Raw genomic sequence first — 22,130 nt, 5'->3', positions numbered from 1 at the left:
TAATTTTGTAGGAGACTTGGTCTTCATATGAAAACTGCCTTTTTATCGGAGCACAAGCCCAAATTGTAATAGCCCCCAACACCTGTATTGACAGACAGTTTATTCCAGACAGTAATCGTCTGATTCAAAAAGTTGCCCTCAATTTACTTTTTTCCTCTAAATTTACTTTTCACTGATTTCAATTTCTGTCCTACGACCAATGTTCCCTCTATCTACAAATCCCACGCAGGCTGCTCACCAGCTTTTCCATTGCAAAAACCGCACATGCGCAGAAATTTAAAGGGACTGTGCATTGAAAGAAACTGGCCACTCAGAACACAGCACAGCTTACTGGCAACATTGTGTAGACACTGATTTACTTTGAAATAACATTCCAGGTGTACTTCATCCTGGTCATTTATTACTTTATATGCATCATGATGAGGTCCCTCTTAACCTTCTTGTTTCTAAACTGTAGAGTCTGAGGGCCCAAGTTTCCACATGATTCGCGCCTGATTTTTAAGAGCAACTGGTGGAGAACGGACTATTTTAGAAATCGTAATTCTCCACATTTTTTTTTCTGCAGTTCTAGTCAGGTAGAACAGTTCTAGTTTAAAACAGAATTTTTTCTTCAAAAGGGGGCGTGTCCGGCCACTGACGCCTGATTTGAAAGTTTCCACAGTGAAAATGTACTCCAAACTAAAGTAGAATGGAGCCAGTGAAGATTTTTCTAGAACTGAAAAAACCTGTTCTACACATTTAAAAATCAGGCGCAGGTTACAAATTAGGTGTCCAGAACGAGGTGGGGGGGAGGGGGGGGGGGGAGGGGGAAGGGAACTCATTAAATTCTACAATAAATCCTTATTTATACTTCTACAAATATTATACAAATAAATCTAACCTGAATAAACATTTATAAGCCAAGAAAAGATTAAATAAACCATCTTCCTACCTATGTGAAAGTGCTTCAGGGAGGGGAGGGGGGGGGGGGGGAGAGAAAGCCGTTCGTGTCGTTGAGCGGGAGCGAGAGAAAGAGAGAGAGGGAGGGAGGGAGCGAGCGAGAGGGGAGGGAGGGAGGGAGCGAGCGAGAGGGGAGGGAGGGAGGGAGCGAGCGAGAGGGGAGGGAGCGAGCGAGAGGGGAGGGAGCGAGCGAGAGGGGAGGGAGCGAGCGAGAGGGGAGGGAGCGAGCGAGAGGGGAGGGAGCGAGCGAGAGGGGAGGGAGCGAGCGAGAGGGGAGGGAGCGAGCGAGAGGGGAGGGAGCGAGCGAGAGGGGAGGGAGGGAGGGAGCGAGCGAGGGGAGGGAGGGAGGGAGCGAGCGAGAGGGGAGGGAGGGAGGGAGCGAGAGGGGAGGGAGCGAGGGAGAGAGGGGAGAGAGAGAGAGAGAGAGAGAGAGAGAGAGAGAGGAGGGAGGGAGAGGGGAGGGAGGGAGAGGGGGAGAGAGAGAGAGAGAGAGAGGGAGGGAGAGAGAGAGAGGGGGGGGGAAGGGAGGAGAGAGAGAGAGAGAGAGAGAGAGAGAGAGAGAGAGATAGAGAGAGAGATAGAGAGAGAGAGAGAGAGAGTGAGCGGGGGCGGGTGTCGGGTCTGGTAGGCGGGGGGGGGGTCGAGTCGGGTCTGGTCGGCGGCGGGGGGGGGGGGGGGGGGGGGGGGGGAGAGTGGGTATCGGGTCAGGTCTGGTCGGCGGGGGGGGGGGGCGGGCGGGTGTCAGGTAGGGTCTGGTCGGCGGGGGCGGGGAGCGGGTGTCCGGGTGTCGGGTCTTGTCGGGGGCGGGGAGCAGGAGCTGGCCGTGGGAGGAGCCTTATCCACGCAGCCCCAGTGAGGCCATTCAGCCAGGGCTAGGGGCTGCATGCAAGGGGATTTGAGTACAGGGGCAGGGAGGTGTTGCTACAGTTGTACAGGGCATTGGTGAGGCCACACCTGGAGTATTGTGTACAATTTTGGTCTCCTAACCTGAGGAAGGACATTCTTGCTATTGAGGGAGTGCAGCGAAGGTTCACCAGACTGATTCCCGGGATGGCGGGACTGACATATCAAGAAAGACTGGATCAACTGGGCTTGTATTCACTGGAGTTCAGAAGAATGAGAGGGGACCTCATAGAAACATTTAAAATTCTGACGGGGTTAGACAGGTTAGATACAGGAAGAATGTTCCCAATGTTGGGGAAGTCCAGAACCAGAGGTCACAGTCTAAGGATAAGGGGTAAGCCATTTAGGACCGAGATGCGGAGGAACTTCTTCACCCAGAGAGTGGTGAACCTGTGGAATTCTCTACCACAGAAAGTTGTTGAGGCCAATTCACTAAATATATTCAAAAAAGGAGTTAGATGAGGTCCTTACTACTAGGGGGATCAAGGGGTATGGCGAGAAAGCAGGAATGGGGTACTGAAGTTGAATGTTCAGCCATGAACTCATTGAATGGCGGTGAAGGCTAGAAGGGCCGAATGGCCTACTCCTGCACCTATTTTCTATGTTTCTATGTGCTTCGGGCCCCTCCCACACAGTTCGGGGCCTGTAGCTACTGCACTTGCGTGCCGACTGTAGCGCGCATGTGCAGAGGTCCCAGCACTGTTTTCAGCGCCGGGACCTGGCTCTGCCCCCCCCACAGCTTGTGCTGGCTGCGCCGAGGGCCAGAGGACCTGTAAGTCGGTGGAGAATACCGAGGATTTTTTTAGGCGCCGTTTTAGGCGCGAAAAACGGGCGCCCAGCTCGGACGGGCGCCCGTTTTTTTTCTTGTGGAAACTTGGGCCCTGAGTTTCTCTAATCTTCCTTATAGTTAATTACTTTCACGTTTGGGGTTATTCTTCTTGTGTGTTTCTGCATCCTATCCAAATGGTGTACATGATTTTTGTAGGATGATGACTAGAATGGAACTGCGCAGTCTGACCAGTGCCTTATCATGAACGCAAGTCACGTACTCTCCTGTGCTGGCTATATTTCCTTTTTTTAATAACTTTGCCAAATTAGAAGTGATCAATCTATTATTACTCCTAGATTATTTTCTAAATCTCCCTCTTCTAATTCTATTTTAATTTCTTTTATATTTATATTGAACCTTTTTCCAACAGTGTGCAAGACTTTATGTTACAGTATTAAATGTAGTTTGTAATTTGTCTGCCCAATTGCATAACTGACCCAAGTCCTTCTGAAAATATTTAACTGCATCCTCCGTATCCATTGCTTCACCTATTTTGGTGTTGGTTGTAAATTTGCTAACTTTAATATTGGTTTCTGCACTCAGGTCATTTTTGTAGAGCAGAGCCAACATATGAACAGGCATTAATCCCCACATGACATCACTCAACACCTTTCTATCCTAGTTATACAGAACACAATTGTTACTTAAAAGTTTAGGATTCTTCTTAGTTTGAGCATTGGTTTGGAAGACGGACAGCTTTTTAAGAACGTAAGAAATAGGAGCAGGAGTAGGCCCTATGATCCTTCGAGCCTGCTCAGCTATTCAACCTCAACTCCACTATCCCGCCCAATCTCCATATTCCTTGATTCCCCTAAACTCAAAATCTATCTAGCTATCTCAGCCTTGAATATATTCAGAGACTCAGCATCTACAGCCCTCTGGGGCAGAGAATTCCAAAGATTCACAGCCCTCTCAGGTTGACACTTCAATGCAGTACAGGTACCGAGAGTGCTGTATACTGTCAGAGCTGCTGTCTTCGGATGACATGTTAAAACAAGGCCTCAGGTTTATGTACAAGATTCCTTAGTACTATTTGAAAAATAACAATTACCAATAATTATCCCTCCATCAACACCACAAAAATAGATTGACTGGTCATTTATCTTATTGCTATTTGTAAGACGTTTCTGTGCACAAATGGGCTGCCCTGTTTGCCAACATAACAATAGTGAATACACTTCAAAAGTAATTCATTGGCTGTGCTGCTTTAGGACATCTGAAGGATGTGCAAGGCAATAAATAAATGCAAGTTATTTCTTTCTAATACATAAAAAACATACAATTTAACATTCACTTTGTTATGCTACTTCTGCCATGCTGTTAAAAAATTCATAACCATCATGTTTAAAAACTCATCTATTTATTAAACCTGTACTTAACTCGAGTGAATCCCTACAGCTCCATCTCCATGGAGGGTTCTAAAATATGGCCTGCACCTGTGCCAATTCCTCCTCCTCACAACAGAACAAACCTTTATAGCTATGCACCAGATTGAAGTTTCTGCTCTTTTACCATTTTAGTAAAAGAGCATCAGTGCCAAGTTACTATGAGCAAGTCATCAGTCAAATAACTTAAAGCCAGCTCCCAGGTATGAGCAGGAACACAGCAATAGGACTTTCCCAGTATCAGCATTGTTTTACTTATTTAAGTTTCCTAGCGTGATGTTGGAAAAGCACTGTATCTAAACTTGTGTGAGGGAGAAAAAAGAAAAAAAATTGATGATGGCGCTAAGAGTTCATTCACTTGCACTTCCCCCCCAAACAAAATGCTATCAGATACTAGACGCAACCCACCCCCCAAATTATTCTAAACTATACCCCATTAATCCTCTTGGACCTCACTCACCAATTGTTCAAGACCCTCACAACTTCCCATTACTTCTGCACCAGATTACCACCAACTCATTGTCCAACATCTTATCATCATAGGCAGTCCCTCGGAATCGAGGAAGACTTGCTTCCACTCTTAGAATGAGTCCTTAGGTGGCTGAACAGACCAATACAAGAGCCACAGTTCCCATCACAGGTGAGACAGGGGTGAATTGAAGGTCATGAATTGCTCAAGTATGTAGCATTTCCTTCCAATAATCCAATGGCAACGCATTTCCTTCCCCAATACTCCCAGAGCATGGCACCCCTAGATGCTCCCAAACCATTCACTGCTCTTGTTCACAGACCCCTGACACACCATTCCCAGAACTCAAAACTCACTTATTTTTAAGTCACCATAAACCACTGATAATATATTGTACAATTACAAAAATCCCAAGGAAACTAAGTGGACCAGGGACAGGGAGTCAATAAAATTAATGTAAGTAAAATAACAGTAATGAAGAAAATAGTGGCACTAAAGAGTAACAAATCCCCAGGACCAGATAGTTTCCATCCCAGGGTTTTAAAGGAAGTAGGTCAGCACATTGGAAGATTAAAGTTGGGGCATCTGCAAAGTTCTTTCGATTCAGAACTGTTCCTTTAGATTGGAAAATTGCGCATGTCACTCTGCTATTCAAGAATGGCGAGAGGGGGAAACCAGGGAATTATAGACCAGTTAGCCCAACATCTGTTGTTGGGAAATTGCTAGAGTGTATAATTAAGGATAGGGTGACTGAACAGCTTGAACATTTTCAGTTGATCAGAGAGCCAGCATGGATTTGTGAAAGGTAAGCCATGCCCGGCAAACCTGATTGAATTTTTTGAGGTGACTAAAGTAATGGACAGGGGAATGTCTATGGATGTTATTTATATAGACTTCCAGAAGGCATTTTATAAACTCCCGCACAAGAGATTGTCAACTAAGGTAGAAGCCCAAGGATTTGAGGACAAATTTTTGATCTGGTTAGGAAATTGGCTGAGTGGCACGAGACAGGCAGTAGGGATAATGGGCAAGTACTCAAATTGTCAGGATGTGACTAGTGGTGTTCCGCTGGGATCTGTTTTGGGGCCTCAACTAGTCACAGTATTTATTAACGACTTAGATGATAACATAGAAAGTCATATATCCAAATTTGCCGATGACACAAAGATAGATGGCACTGTAGGCAGTTTGGATGGAAGCATAAAATTACAAAAGGGATACCGATAGATTAAGTGAATGGACAAAACTATGGCAAATGGATTTCCATGTAGGCAAATGTGAGGTCATCCACTTTGGACCTAAAAAGGATAGAACAAGATACTTTCTAAATAGTGATAAGCTAAAAACAGTAGAGGTCCATAATGACTTGGGGGTCCAGGTACGTAGATCATTAAAATGTCATGAACGAGTACAGAAAATAATCAAAAAAGCTCAGAATGCTGGCCTTTCTATCAAGAGGACTAGAATGCAAGGGGATAGAGGTTATGCTGCAGCTATAGCCCTGGTTAGACCACAGCTGGAGTACTGAGAGCTCTGGCAACCACACCTTAGGAAGGATATAGTGACCTTGGAGGGAGTGCAGCGTAGGTTTACCAGAATGATAGACTGACTCTAAGGGTTAAATTACAAGGAGAGATTACACAAATTAGGGTTGTATTCCCTAGAACTTACACGGTTAAAGGGTGATCTGATCAAAGTTTTCACGGTATTAAGGGGAACAGATAGGGTAAGAGAGAAATTATTTCAGCTGGTTGGGGATTCTAGTACTATGAGGCATAGTCTAAAAATTAGAGCTAGACCTTTCAGGAGTGAAATTAGGAAACACTTCTACACACAAAGGGTGGTAGAAATTCAGAACTCTCTTCCGCAAACGGCAATTGATGTTAGATCATTTGTTCATTTTAAATCGGAGATTGATAGATTTTTGTTGACCAAAGGTATTAAGGGTTATGGGCCAAAGGTGGGTATATGGAGTTAGTTCGCAGATCAGCCATGATCTCACTGAATGGCGGAACAGGCTCGAGGGGCTCAATGGCCTACTCCTGTTCTTATGTTCCTACATAACAAATGGCATATCTGCTGGTGTACCAGAAGCAATGCCTCAGGAAATCAGCCAGGGATATATTATATATAGTAAATCACCTGTGGCATTGTTTGTATTTTTAGTATCAATTATTTTAAAGGACAATCCAGCAGATTCAATTGTTTCAGTCCTCATTAATGTTCAGGGAACAAGTTGTTGTGCCTGCACAATCTTAAAATTGTCTGGTAGCATGAAGATGAATTATCTTACCTCAGGCAGAGAGGAGGCATCTCCCTTGGTTTTGATCTGTACATTCACTTGGTTGCAAAAGGCTTCCAAGGAAGAGGCCATGAAATGACAAGCAAAAGTTGTTGCTAGCTGGGGAAGAAGCTTCTGTTGCTGGGTCTGGTAGTCTAGAATTTTTGCCTCCATTTCACTGAGGGCAGATCATAACTTCAAAATCATTAATCACAATGCTGAATCTTATTGCACATGTTGAATCAGTCCAGATATTATTTGTCCTTTTAGCTGGCTCACCTTTGACATAGTTTTATTTTTGTTAGAGGTTTTCCCTGCAGGAACTAATTCCCTCTTCTCATTAAAAGCCTTATTTTCTGACAACTCAGTTAATAGATACATTGCTAATGGTAAAATTATTTAAAACTATGAAATCAGAACTTGACTGCAGTGAAAAAAGAATACAAGTATCCACAGAGGGATGGAGTACAATGTACTGATACTGTACAAGATGTTGGTCAGACCCCATCTGGTGTACTGCGTCCAGTTATCATCGGATTGTGGGAAGGATTTTATTGCCTTTGAAAGAATAAAGATGTGTGCAACGAATATAATTCTGGGTATTAGAAATATAAGATATTAGGAAAGGTTATGGAAATTGGGTTTATTTTTTTTGGAAAAAAAGGGGAGATTTTGTGGTGACATAATTGATGTTCTCCATATTATGGAGATTAACTGTTGAAACTGATTAAACCAGTGTTCAGTCTGGTTAAGGATTCAAATAACAAAGGCACACAGGTAAAAATTAAGAAATTAGGAGTAAAAGAGGCTGCCAGGAAGAACTCTTTTATACGCAGTGAGTAATAAACTTGTGGAACAAGGTACCAGAGAAAAGCTTTTAATTTTACATTTCAGGAAAGAAACAGGATCGAGGGATATGGTGAGAAAGCATGTAAGTGGGTTGTTCCATTAGTCAAACAGTGAGTTTGCTGGACCTCATGACCTTTTATGTTCTTAAAAATTCTTATATTCTTATGATGTGATCATCACAGAAACATCCTGTTAAGAGACTTTCCTTGTACTTTCATCAAAACAGCTTTCAGATCAAAAAACTGACAAAGTTCCTGTAGTTGTGTTACTTTTAGTTTGGAAATAAAACCTGTAGCAACAATAAAAACACTTTAAAGAACAGTCAATAAGTAAGCGAACCCACTTGCTTCCCCCAATATTTATTAAATCACATTGAACTCAGTCTTTGAACATACCCAGGCTTTAATTCTGACTGACGTCTCACAACAGAATATCGAATAGCGATAACACAGGCTTTAGAAAGAGCAGACACCAGTTCTCTAGATATTATCCTCACACGAGTAAACACCATGGTGATGTAATTGATTCTGTCAGATCCTTGTTTAATATAGCTGCCATCTGAAGTAACCTGAAATGGCAACAGAGATTTATGCAAAACCTGGATTTCCAAGTGTAACAAGAAACTAACAGTCTGAAATATTGAACATTGTACTGTGTGATGAAATGCATGTGTTATTTACATTCTACGAGACAGGACTGGCATATCATCAGAGTACCAGTATTTGGAAGAGAATGTAGAACTGAAACTTGGCAAGGCTGCCTTTCACATGTGCAAACTCAGCACTAGTTGCTGTGCTCACCATCACCAGGTTCAAAAGAACACCCAAAACATTATCCTATTTTTTACTTTTCACAAGAGAGCATCTAGCCAGCTCCCCATGATATTCAATAGCATTACCATCGCCGAGTCCCCCACTATCAGCATCCTAAAAACAGACTACCTGACTATCACTTTGCTGTTTGTGGGAGCTTGCTGTGCGCAAATTGGCTGCTGTGTTTTGACTACAATTCAAAAGTAAAGCGCTTTGGGATGTCATGAGGTTGTAAAAGGCACTATAATCAATGCAAGTCTTTCTTTCTATCTATCTGGGGTGCACCATTGACCTGAAACAACTGGATCAGCCACATAAATTCTGTGGCTGCTAGAGCAGTCAGAGGCTGGGTATTCGGAGGCAAGTGGCTCACCTCCCGACTACCCAAAGCCTCTCCATCGGCTGCAAGGACTTGTCTGGATACATGCAGCCCCAACAAAACTCAAAAAGCTCAGCACTATCCGGAACAAAGCAGTCCACTTGATCAGCAGCCCGTCCACCATCTTAAACATCCACTCCCTCCACCACCGATGCACTGGGCGGGATGCACTGCAGCAACCGCCAAGGTTTCTTCGACAGTATCTCCCAAATGGGCAACCTCTACCATCTAGGCGGAAAAGGGCAGCAGGCTCATGAAAACACCATCATCTCCAAGGTCCCCTCCACATCATACACCTGACTTGGACATATACTGCCATTCTTTCATTGTTGCTGGGTCAAATTCCTGGAACTCCCTGCTTAACAGCATTGTGGGAGCACCTTCACCACAGACTGCAGCCCACCATCACCTTTTCAAAGGCAACTAGGGACAGGCAATAAATGCTGGCCTTGCCAGCGACACCACATCCCAGAAAGATTTTTTTTTTTTTTAAACTTCAGATTCTCTATGTATTTCAAGTATTTTCCAATTTTATTTGGCGATTTTCAGCATTCATTGTTTCTCCTTTACTTATATAGACTGTATTCCATTTTGTAAAGGTATAAATTGTTAATTTTACTTTCAGCTTTGAGAAATATATAATTGCAGAATAGGCTCGTTTACAGCTATATATTCCACTATTTTATTCTGTTAGAAACATAATTAACAAAGTGGATTTGTATGCAAGAAGATTATTGAAAAACTCTAGTTAAAAATGATGCCTTATAATAAATCACTTAATGATTTACACCTCACTGTATCTGCTCAGCATATTTTCCCTGGGAATATGGACATTTTGCATCATTAAATATCCATTGTCAACATGTTCAAAGCCCATCTTTGGACCAATATCTCCAATTTTGATACCTGGAATCACATAAAATACATCAGCAATAGCATCTGTTATCAGGAGAATATGATGCAATAAAGGACTTCTATGTTGACTACAAAGACTAGGTTACTTAAAATAAACATTTACCTGCTAACAGTCTTGACAAATTGACGATTTATAGTTAATTAGCAAAACTTACAGCAATTTGGAAGGCAGAGAAGCTGGGAAAATTTTGACAGGTTAAATGGGCTATAAACAAATAAATCCCCAGGGATAGATGGTATTTATTCCAGAGTGCAGAGAGAGACTAGGGAGATGTGTGAGGCACTGATCATTATTATGAGGGAGCCAGTGGGCACCCACTGATTCTCCTTTTATGACTGAGTTTGGAAACAGACCAATGGGGTGCCCATATTCAAAAAGGTGATAAAAATGGCACAAGGCAATACAGAACCATTAATCTTACTTCTGTTCCATGTAAGGGAGTCAAATTATCAAAAGCAAGTTGGAGGATCATCTGTACAGCAATTAACAACATGGGTTTAGAAGTCTTCTCAATTTCTTTGCGGTAATAAGCAATCCGATTGGTCATAGATGAACCCTATGATGTGGTTTGCCTGGATTTCCAAAAGGCTTTCCATAAAATTTCACACAAAAGGCTATTAATTAAACTCAAAGTTGTGGAGATTCAGGGTAATACCTCGGAATGGATAAGAAATTCACTGAAGAATGTTCAGTCCTGGGAAACAACCTGGCGAAGCTGCAATACAGGACTACATGCATCCTAAACAGCAGAAGCAGCATGTTATAGACAGAGCTAAGTGATCCCACAATCAACAGATCAGATCAAAGCTCTGCAGTCCTACCACATCCAGTCATGAATGGTGGTGAACAATTAAACAACTAACAGGAGGAGGAGGCTCCATGAATGTGCCCATCCTTAATGATGGCAGAGCCCAGCACACAAGTGCAAAAGACAAAGCTGAATGATCTATATTGGCCTCCTCCCGAGCTCCTCACCATCACAGAAACCAGTCTTCAGCCAATTCAATTCACTCCACGAAATATCAAGAAACGGCAGAGCACACTGGATACAGCAAAGGCTATGGGCCCTGACAACATCCCAGTTGTAGTGCTGAAGACTTTTGCTTCAGAAGTAGCCGCAACTCTAGCCAAGCTGTTCCAGTATAGCGACAACACTGCATCTACCCAACAATGTGGAAAAGTGCTTAGGTATGTCCTGTCCACAAAAAGTAGGACAAAGCAAATCTGGCCAATTACCGCCCCATCAATCATAGAATCATATAATGCTTACAGCACAGAAGGCGGCCATTCAGTCCATCGAGCCCGTGCCGGCTCTCTGGAAGAGCACTTCAGCAAAGTGATGGAAGGTGTCGTTGACAGTGCTATCAAGTGGCACTTACTCACCAATAATCTGCTCACTGAGTGTGGCATCAAGGAGCCCTAATAAAATTGAAGTCAATGGGAATCGGGGAAAAACTCTCCACTGGCTAGAGTCATACCTAGCACAAAGGAAGATCGTTGTGGTTGTTGGAGGTCAATTATCTCAGCCCCAGGACATTGCTGCAGGAGTTCCTCAGAGCAGTGTCTAGGCCCAGCCAGCTGCTTCATCAATGATCATCCCTCCATCATAATTAAACGTTCAAAACTTGAAAACGTAATTAATTAAATAAATTAAAGATGGCAGGGAAGGCGATCTGTTATTGCTGCAACATGTGGGAGCTGGTGGACACCATTGAGGTCCGGGGAGTGGAAGGAGCAGCGTGGCAGCCGAGCCCAGCAGTCTGAGCGGCCCCCGGCCTGCACCATCGGAGCAGGCCAGGGAATGGAAGGGGCAGCGTGGCAGTGTACCACTCCAGGGAGCAGCACGTGCTGCAGCAGGAGAGCAACGGCAGTGAAGAGTGACGTCATCAAGGTCCAGGTCGGTGATTGGAGTGTGGGCAGGTACTGCAGGAGCGGCGAGAGATTGTAGAGGGACGTGATCGGGGCCCAGGAGCAGCACACTGCGATATGTGTGCGCACTAGGTCTGTGCAGCAGAGCAGGTCTCCAGTCGTCTTGGTTAATCCTTGCTACTGTACCAAGACCTAGCTGTGTCAAGCCGACGTGGTACCTGGTGTGCAACGGTCACCACACTAAAAAAATCGAAGCACAGGCATCTTCCACCCTTCATGATTTAGTTTGGATCTGGAATTTTAGGTCCTTTATTGAAACACCTGTGAACTTTTTGACGTGGAAGCAAGTCATCTTCGATTCTAGGGACTGCCTATGATGATGATGATGACAGGATTAATAAATGATCTCATATTAAAGGATCCTCTAGGAAAGAGTGATCATAGCATGGTTGAATTTCAAATTCAGTTTGATGGTGAGAAAATTGGATCTCAAACCAGTGTCCTGATCTTAAGTAAAGGAGATTACAAAGGTATGAAGGTAGAGTTGGCTAAAGTGGACTGGGAAAATAGATTAAAGTGTAAGATGGTTGATAAGCAGTGGCAGACATTTAAGGAGATATTTCATAACTCTCAACAAAAATATATTTCAGTGAGAAGGAAAGACTTTAAGAGAAGGAAGAACCATCCGTGGCTAACTCAGGAAGTAAAGGATGGTATCAAATTGAAAACAATGGCATACAATGTTGCCAAGATTAGTGGGAGGCCAGAGGATTGGGAATTTTAAAAAAACAGCAAAGGGCAACTAAAAAAAAGAGATAGATTATGAGAGTAAACTAAGAAATATAAAAACAGATAAGAACTTCTACAGGTATATAAAAAGGAAGAGAGTAGCTAAAGTAAACGTTGGTCCCTTAGAGGATGAGACCGGGGAATTAATAATGGGGAACAGGGAAATAGCAGACTTTGAACAAATATTTTGTATCAGTCTTCAAGGTAGAAGACACTTAAAACATCCCAATAATAGATAATCAAGGGGCTATAGGAAGGGAGGAACTTAAAACAATTATCACTACAGAAAAAGTACTTGGTAAAATAATGGGACTAAAAGTGGACAAGTTCCCTGGAACTGATGGCCTGCATCCTAGGATCCTAAAAGAAGTAGCGGCAGGGGTTGTGGGTGCATTGGTTGCAATCTATCAAAATTCCTTGGATTCTGGAGAAGTCCCAGCAGATTGGAAAACCGCAAATGTAATGCCCCTATTTAAAAAAAGGGGAGACAGAAAGTAGGAAACTATAGACCAGTTAGTCTAACATCTGTCGCTGGGAAATGCTGGTCCGTTATTAGGGAAGCAGTCGCAGGACATTTGGAAAAGAATAGTCAAGCAGAGTCAGCATGGTTTTATGAAAGGGAAATCATGCTTGACACATTTGCTGGAGTTCTTTGAAGATGTAACTAGCAGAGTGGATAAGGGGCAACCAGTGGATGTGGTGTATTTGGATTTCCAGAAGGTATTCGATAAGGTGCCACGTAAAAGGTTACTGCACAAGATATGAGCTCACGGGGTTGGAGGTAATGGATAGAGGATTGGCTATCTTACAGAAAACAGAGAGTCGGGATAAATGGGTTATTTTCCGGTTGGCAAATGGTAACTGGTGGGGTGCCACAGGGATCGGTGCTGGGGCCTTAACTATTTACAATCTATATGGATGAAGGGACCGAGTGTAATGTAGCCAAGTTTGCTGAGGATACAAAGGTGGGTGGGAAAGCAAGTTGTGAGGAGGACACAAAGAATCTGCAAAGGGATTTTGGCCCCAAGTTTCCACATGATTTGCTCCTGATTTTTAGGAGCAACTGGTGTAGAACGGAGTATCTTAGAAATCGGAATTTTCCACATTTAGTTTCCTCCAGTTCTAGTCAGGTAGAACAGTTTCACTTTGGAACAGAATTTTTTTTTCAAAAGGGGGCATGTCCGGCCACTGAAGCCTGATTTCAAAGTTGCCACAGTGAAAACGTACTCCAAACTAACTTAGAATGGAGTAAGTGAAGATTTTTGTACGCTTGAAAAAACCTTGTCTTACACTTTAAAAAATCAGGTGCAGGTTACAAATTAGGCATAAGGAACGAGGTGGGGTGGGGGGGGGGGGGGGGGGGGGGGAAGGGAAGTCATTAAATTCTACAATCAATCCTTAGTTATACTTATACAAATATTATACAAATAAATCCAACCTGAATAAAAATTTATAAGCAAAGAAAAGATTAAATAAACCATGTTCCTACCTGTGTGAAAGTGCCTCAGGCAGGCCTTTCAGGCAGCGGTGTGGCGTCAGTGTCTCGACGGCAGCGGCAGCAAGCAGCCTTCGAGCTGAGCTGCAGTGCTTGAGGCAGGCCTTTCATGTTGGAGACAGGCAGTGGTGTGGCGTCAGTGTCTCGTCTCGACGGCAGCGGCAGGCAGCAAGCAGCCTTCAAGCTGAGCTGCGGTGCTTGAGGCAGGCCTTCATTCCCCGCGAAGATGCAGCACCTGGAAGGACTCGAGGCCATTCGGCCATGGGATTGCAGCGGCGTGAGTGGCTGGCCGGGAGCCGAAGAATGAACACAGGACACACGCAGCTGCAGATTTAAAATTCTTTAGGCCGTTCGGCCACGCTTATGGGGCGGCGTCAGTGGCTCGAAGACAGCCAAAGAATCAGGAGCGGACGTGAGGTCATTCGGCCATGGGATTGCAGCGGCGTCAGTGGCTGGTCGGGAGCCGAAGAAAGAACAGCAGCAGCCTTCGAGCTGTGAGGGGGACTGACTGAGGCCATTTGGACAGGGAGAGGCAGCCACATCGACATCTGTATATTTAAATTTGCAGAATGGGTGCTGCATTGTCAACACCACATATTATGCAATGGTTTGCTTCCTCATGCAAGAAATTCTTTGTTCTTGGTGAACGTTGATCCATTGCAAAGTTGAATTGGCACTTTTATTTCTCCAAACGCACAGTCCTTAATTTGCAGGCACCAGTTCTGCAAGTTTAGCAGTGAAAAGCTGAACTCACTGATTTCAGGTGGTGATTTATTCAGCAGTGCTGCTAAAAGCACTCCCTCACACACAGAAATATCAAGAAAATTAAAATACAAGCCTTTGCAGGGGTCCAAGAAACAAATCTTCACTTTTTCTGCAGTACTTTTAAAAATGGCCGAGTGCCAATGTTTACTTCAGACTGCGCATGCGCGAACGCTCCAACGCGCACGCGCAGGGTTGCCGGCACCAAGAAGCCTCATTTCAATTGTACCCACCCCCTCCTACTTACAAAATTGGCGCGAGTGGTAGGCTCCGCCCCCTGTGCGCCGTGCCAAGCAGACATCGAGCTCCAAGGAGCTCGAGAATACCGCACTTTTTTTCCGGTGCCGTTTTCGGCGCGAAAAACAGGCGCCCAGCTCTGAGGTGCACCTTTTTTGCCGCGTGTGGAAACTTGGGGCCATAGACAGGTTAAGTGAATGGGCAAAAATTTTGCAGATGGAGTATACTGTGAGAAAGTGTGAGGTTATCCCCTTTGGCAGGAAAAATAAAAAAGCAAATTATAATTTAAATGGAGAGAGATTACAGAATGCTGCAGTGCAGAAGAACCTGGGGATCCTTGTGCATAAGACACAAAAGGTTAGTATTTAGGTACAGCAAGTAATCAGGAAGGCAAATGGAATGTTGGCCTTTATTGCAAAGGGGATGGAGTGTAAAAGCAGGGAAGTCCTGCTACAACTGTACAGGGTATTGGTGAGGCCACACCTAGAGTACTACACACAGTTTGGTTCTCCTTATTTAAAAGGAGGGATATACTTGCATTGGAGGCAGTTCAGAGAAGGTTCACTTGGTTGATTCCTGGGATGAATGGGTTGACTTATGAGAAAAAGTTGAGCAGGTTGGGCCTATACTCATTGGAGTTTAGAAGAATAGGAGGTAATCTTATTGAAACATACAAGATACTGAGGGGGCTCGACATGGTAGATGCAGAGAGAATGTTTCCCCTTATGGGGGAATCTAGAACTAGGAGACATCGTTTCAGAATAAGGGGTCACCCATTTAGAACTGAGTTGAGGAGAAATTTCTTCTCTGAGGGTCGTAAATCTGTGGAGTTCTCTGCCCCAGAGAGCTGTGGAGGCTTGATCATTGAATATATTTAAGGTGGAGATAGACAGATTTTTGAACGATAAAGGGATGAAGGGCTATGGGGAGCGGGCAGGGAAGTGGAGCTGAGCCCAAGATCAGATCAGCCATGATCTTATTAATGGCGGAGCAAGTTCGAGGGGCCAAATGGCCTACTCCGACTCCTATTATGTTCTTATAAAAAGGTCAGAAGTGGGGATGTTTGCTGATAATTGCAGAGTCTTCAGTTCCATTTGCAACTCCTCAGAAAATGAAGCAGTCCATGCCTGCATGCAGCAAGACATGGATTACATTCAGGCTTGGGCTGATAAGTGGCAAGTAACATTCACACCACACAAATGCCAGACAATGATTATCTCCATCAAGTGAGAGTCTAACCACCTCCCCATGACATTCAACGGCATTACCATTACTGAATTCTCCACCATCAACAGCCTGGGGGTCACCATTGACCAGATCTTTAACTGGACCAGCCACATAAATACATAGCAAGAAGAGCAGGACAGTGTCTCACCTCCTGAATCACCAAAGCCTTTCCACCATCTACAAGGCACAAGTCAGGAATGTGTCTGAATACTGTCCAATTTGCCTGGATGAGTGCCGCTCCAACAGCACTCAAGAAGTTCGCCACCATCCAGGACACAGCAATCCTCTTAACTGGCACACCATCCACCACGTTAAACATTCACTCCTTCCACCACCGGCGTACCATCTACAAGATGCACTGCAGCAACCCGCCAAGGCTTCTTCAGCAGCACCTCCCAAATCTGCAACCTCTACCACCTAGAAGGACAAAGGCACCAGACACATGGGAACACCATCACCTGCAAGTACCCCTCCAAGTCACCCACCATCTTGACTTGGAAATATATCACCATTCCTTCATCGGCGCTCAGTCAAAATCCTGGAACACCCTCCCTAACAGCACTGTGGGAGTAGCTTCACCACATGAACTGCAGCGGTTGAAGAAGGTGGCTCACCACCACCTCCTTAAGGGCAATTAGGGATTCGAAGCACCAAGCCTCCTTGGTCATGCTTGTATATGCCAAATATTTGCTACCTTAATGGGTTGTACTTGTGCTAAACTTGTATTGAACCTTGGTTCGACCACACTTAAAAGAGTACGGTCTACAGTTCTGGTCGCCATATTATAAAAAGGATATAGAGGTGCCTGAGAGGGTGCAAAAAGCTTTACAAGTATAATACCAGAACTGCGAGGTTATATCTATCCGGAAAGGATGAACTGGCTGGGTCTTTTTTCTCTTGAAAAGAGAAGGCTGATGGGTGAGTTAATAGAGGTCTTTAAAATTATGAACGGTTTTGATAGAGAAGACACAGAGAAAGTGTTACCACTTGTGGAGAAGAGCAAAACTAAAGGCCATCAATATATGATAGTCACTGAGAAATCAAATAGGGAATTCAAAAGAAACGTCTTTACCCAGAGAGTAATTGAGACGAATAGTATGGATGCATTTAAGGGGAAGCTAGTTAAGCATATAAAGGAGAAAAGGAATAGAGGGTTATGCTGAGAGTGAGATGAGAAGGGATGGGAAGAGTGGAGCATAAACGGCAGTGTAGCCTGTTTCTGTGCTTATTGTCTATGTAATTCTATATAATAAATAATTCCTGCATGTCACTTTTTCACAGTAACACAGGACAGATTTATAAATTTTGTATTGGCGGCCATGTTGAGGCACGTGTGCCCTTCAAATGCTACTTTAGTCATAGACCTAGAATAATATTTGTCATCACCAACTAAATATTAAAGTATTAACATTCATTTTATTTGCACTGAAATATGCAGCATAAATATGTTGCCGTGCTGGGAATGGCCTCATGTGGTCCAGTAGGCATTTTCTACGAGATTCAAGAAACAATAATGTATTTGTTCCATCCAAAAAATATCAACTGCAGCACTGGGGGGGGGGGGGAGCAGGAAGCGGAATGCCGAATGGAACAAGACCCTAATTTGCACAGGTGTATGTATCACCACTATTTTGTGACTGTGTGCCCTACATATACTGCTCCCATCCCCAGCATTGAAGCACTGACCACACTTGATCAGCTCCGCTGGGCAGGCCACATAGTTTGCATGCCAGACACGAGACTCCCAAAGCAAGCGCTCTACTCGGAACTCCTTCACAGCAAACGAGCCAAAGGTATGCAGCGGAAACGCTACAAGGACACCCTCAAAGCCTCCCTGATAAAGTGCAACATCCCCACTGATACCTGGGAGACCCTGGTCAAAGACCGCCCTAAGTGGAGGAAGTGAATCCAGGAAGGCGCTGAGCACCTCGAATCTCATCGCCGAGAGCATGCAGAAAACAAGCACATGCAGCGGAAATAGCGTGCGGCAAACCTTTCCCACCCACCCCTTCCCTCAACAACTGTCTGTCCCACCTGTGACAGAGACTGTGGTTCTTGTACCGCCACCTAAGAACTCATGTTAAGAGTGGAAGCATGTCTTCCTTGATTCCGAGGGACTGCCAATGATGATGGTATAATGTATGCTATATGGTCCAGCACATCCCAATTTATTAGTATAATAATAGCAATAGTGCTTTATCACCATCCACCCTTCCCAGATCAAAACAAGGCAAGCTTCAATATGTTGAAAAGCCTTTCAAGGTGTCAGGAAATGAAAATAAGCAACGTGTTACCTGGCAAAACGGAATGGTCCACCAAGCTGCGGATCTGAACAATAAAGGCATGCATTCCACGGCACATTCCCTGCGTATACAGCTGAGCCAAGACCACAGCGTGATTTGCCGACCTACCCACTGAGAACAAGAAACACAGATTGTATGAAGACTCTTCCAATCAATTTAACAGATTGGCCCAGAATTTGCGGTGGTAATGACAGCGAACGGTCAGTATTCACCATCATAACCCCTCTGAAACTGACCGCAACTTCAGGATTTACTATATGCACATCTAAACGCAGAAATCCTGAACTTGTGGTCAGTCATTCGCTGCTTCGACGCTGGCTGCGCTGTGCTCCCCATAGCTGGAAATTCGTGAAATCAGTGAAACTAATGAAAATCTTGAGCTTTTCTGCAGTAATATCGTTGTTAAATATCCCATTAAATGTTCAGCCTGGTTGGAATAGGTATAACTGGGGTTTTAACAGCATATTGGCTGATAAACAAACGGTCTTGCCCTGAAAAACTCATTTTTATATTTGTGGAGTGTCAAATTTCTTCATTATGATAAAAATTACCATTTTTAAAAATATATATATAATTTTTTTAAAGTTTGTTCATGGTATTTCAGTTTATACCTTATCCCCACATGAGAGTCCTAATCTGTATTTTGCTCTCTAACATTTTTAAAAGTCTGGATAAAAGCAGCTTCTCATTCATGTTTGTGATAAATCTGCAATGTAATTGGCTGCTTAGACAACATATTGACATCACAGCAGCATCACACGAGGACTTTCCATTATAGAGCACTGAAATCAAATGAACGTCGAAAAAAGCAAACTTCTCACCAGAGATCTCTGAGCAGCTTTCTTCGGAGCCAGCAATGAGCACCTATGTTTCACCGATGACCACAAATTATGGGCCATTATGTTAATATTTATCCCCCAACTTGCTGGTCAATTTACACCTTTCCGCCGTTTGTTGCGCAAAAAGGCATCTCACTCTTAGCCTCCTTGCTATTTTTAAGAACTTGCTGGATTTACACATTAATTGTCCATTAAACTCGCCAAAGAAGTGATTAAATGAGAAAAACTCCTGCCTTCCACCCCATCACAGACCTTCCCGTTTGTTCTTTCCTCCCCTCCCCCCTTTCCCTGCACTTGCTTAAAATCGGTTACATCTCTAACTGTTTCCAGTGCTGCCAAAATTTCATCGACCTGAAACATTAACTCTGTTTCTCTCTCCACAGATGCTGCCTGACCTGTTGAGTATTTCAAGCATTTTCTGTTTTTATTTCAGATTTTCAGCATTCGCAGTGTTTTGCTTTTGTACCAATCTTTCTTTACCTCTCTATTTCTCTTTCCATACCAGATTTGACTCTAATTCACCCTCCTTCTCCATTGTTTCTGTTTTTTTCTCAATCCTTAACTCTTATTGTTTGAGACACACAGTTGGTCCTGCTGTTCACCGAGGTCCCAAATGCCTCATTGCCCTTGCCACACCATTATCAGCTTATACTTCCAGCAAGTTATGGCGCAATTTATTTATTTATTTTTTTGAAGCGTTGAAGCGTGCAGAAAAAATTCTAACTGACAGCACGTGTTGTGAGATGCCCCGCTCCAGCAAAATCTAGCCCATTATACAACAATAACTTGCATTTAGATTGTAGTAATGTAGTAAAACATCCCAAGTCCCAATGGTTATAGTAATGAACTTTAGTATCATTGATTTTCTTGAGATAGAAATCCATTTTCTACACAAAATAATTCTAATCAAATTGAACAATATGTAGAATCAAATAACTTGCAAGTCTCGAGAGTGGACTATTTCAAAGGCTTACAGTCACCGGGCCACCACTTCATTGAGGACACTTCTGGTGTGTTGAGGACAAAGTCCTTGCTGGAAGTGTCAAAGGTTGCAGTTGTCTCTAGTCCTCGAAGATACGTGCCTTAAAATGAACAGCAAGTACACTCATTGAAACAGGGAGAAGGAGGAACATTCAAGTGATTACAGTTGGAAACAAAAAAATTGACTGATTTATTGCCAAATGACAACTGTTCTTTTTAGCTGTCATCACTTATATAGACAAATCTTGAGTCTTACTGCAGGTTTAGCTAACGTGCTTGTCCCAGGCTTTAGTTCATTGTCAAGTTCAGTTAGTAGGAAAGCATATTACACTGCCCAGCAGAGGTTCTGACCATACAAAGATTCTGAACTGAAAGCTATGTTTATCCAACTGGAGCAGAATATCTATCTGCCAACCTCAATTATAATGAATGTCTGTTAATCAGCCAGATATCAGCTACTGGTGCAAATTACTATTAAATTAGTCTGTAATCGGTTCTCAAACAGATTGGCCTCTTTCTGAAAATGATTAATTAATATGTGAATTTAATTGGATGACTGCACAACCAAGATCCGAATTCACAGAGAGGGAATCAACAGAAACTACTACCTCTGATTTGGGCTACGGTATATTGGAACACCAATGTTCCACTTTGAAGCTTTTTTTAAAAACTAAAAACCCATTTTTAAAACTAAAACCCATTTAACAGCAGTGTGCCCTGGAATTTGATTTAATAAAATTGTAAAGCATAAACCAAATAGTACAATATAAAATATATATAATTGTGCTGGAAATCCTACTGGTCAATTATGAGAATATCAAATTGTCCATTTACCATGGCCTAGCTCTGTTTGAGCATATGTTCCAATAATTTGGTAATCTTTAGCCAGTGGAACCCACTTAGCAATCTGTGCATCTGTTCCCAGTCCTGTGATGGTCGGTAGAAAGACTTCATTATGGATTCCAAAAGCCAGCTCTCCTCCCAGAATCCTAAAGCCAGGTAGAAGCAGAGTTATTGTTCACTGCTAATGACTAAGTTTTGATTTACCTTTCCTAGTGTGAAATACAAATATATCACACTGGTTTGATCTCATACAACTGACTGGTGTTTATTAGAACACCTTGGGCTAGACTTTTGCCTTTTTGGCCGGTTTTCTCAGCAGTACAGCTGTTTTTCTGAGAAACCGCCCAGCAAAAGTTCCCCACTTACCTTTTGAATGGTACCACCCACATTGTGAAATGACCGGCGTGAGCAAAACCGCCGACATGCACCACCGACAGAATCGCCAGGCCTCAACTGAAGCCTGTCCAGATCGCCGAGGGAACCGCCCTCTGGAAGCAGCCTGAAACAGGGCGGTAGGTGAGTACTCCGCAAAGAAAAGGTAAGTTAAAGGTTCGTTTTTTAAATTGTAAAACGGCAATTGCTGTAAAACTATCTTGGGAATATTTAACTTTTTATGTTCGTTTTTAAAATGTGAATTTTTTTTTAAGTCCCCCCCTTCCCTCCCACCCCCACCCCCTCAGCCTCGGAGTAAATTTTTAATTTTTCTTTAAAGAACCGCCCATTCTCGCTACTTTCGGCAGTAACCACCCAGAAACTGCCAAGAATCTTGGTGTAAGAACCATTTTCTCACCGGGCGGTTTTAATTAGTGGAAACTTTCGGCGGCGTTAACTGATGAAGCTTAGCGGTATTTTCTGGCAGCAAGGGCCTTGGGGAAAGTCTACCCCGCTTGTATTCTGACATTACCAATCATAGAAATTTACGGAACAGAAAGAGGCCATTCGTCCCATCATGTCTGTGTAGGATGATAAAGAGCTATCCAGCCTAATCCCAACATTCCAATTCTTGGTCTGCAGCCCTGTAGG

General features: G+C 43.5%; 1 protein-coding gene across 1 annotated transcript in view; it reads right to left on the bottom strand.

The window, feature by feature from the left end:
• The window catches only part of LOC139277160 (peroxisomal acyl-coenzyme A oxidase 2-like), a 69,475-nt gene that overhangs the window by 25,113 nt on the left and 22,232 nt on the right, over positions 1-22,130 (bottom strand). The window contains exons 3-8 of the mRNA XM_070895239.1: positions 21,099-21,253; positions 20,258-20,365; positions 18,436-18,555; positions 9,637-9,752; positions 8,051-8,223; positions 6,819-6,984 (exon numbers count right to left, since the gene is read on the bottom strand). Of these exons, the coding sequence (XP_070751340.1) occupies positions 6,819-6,984; positions 8,051-8,223; positions 9,637-9,752; positions 18,436-18,555; positions 20,258-20,365; positions 21,099-21,253 (838 nt within the window). The remainder of the gene's footprint in view (positions 1-6,818; positions 6,985-8,050; positions 8,224-9,636; positions 9,753-18,435; positions 18,556-20,257; positions 20,366-21,098; positions 21,254-22,130) is intronic.

This window comes from Pristiophorus japonicus, chromosome 12, assembly GCF_044704955.1.
Source record: "Pristiophorus japonicus isolate sPriJap1 chromosome 12, sPriJap1.hap1, whole genome shotgun sequence".
Taxonomy (NCBI): domain Eukaryota; kingdom Metazoa; phylum Chordata; class Chondrichthyes; family Pristiophoridae; genus Pristiophorus; species Pristiophorus japonicus.
Note: the sequence above shows the minus strand (reverse complement) of the source record. Positions and strands in the feature narration are given on the sequence as shown.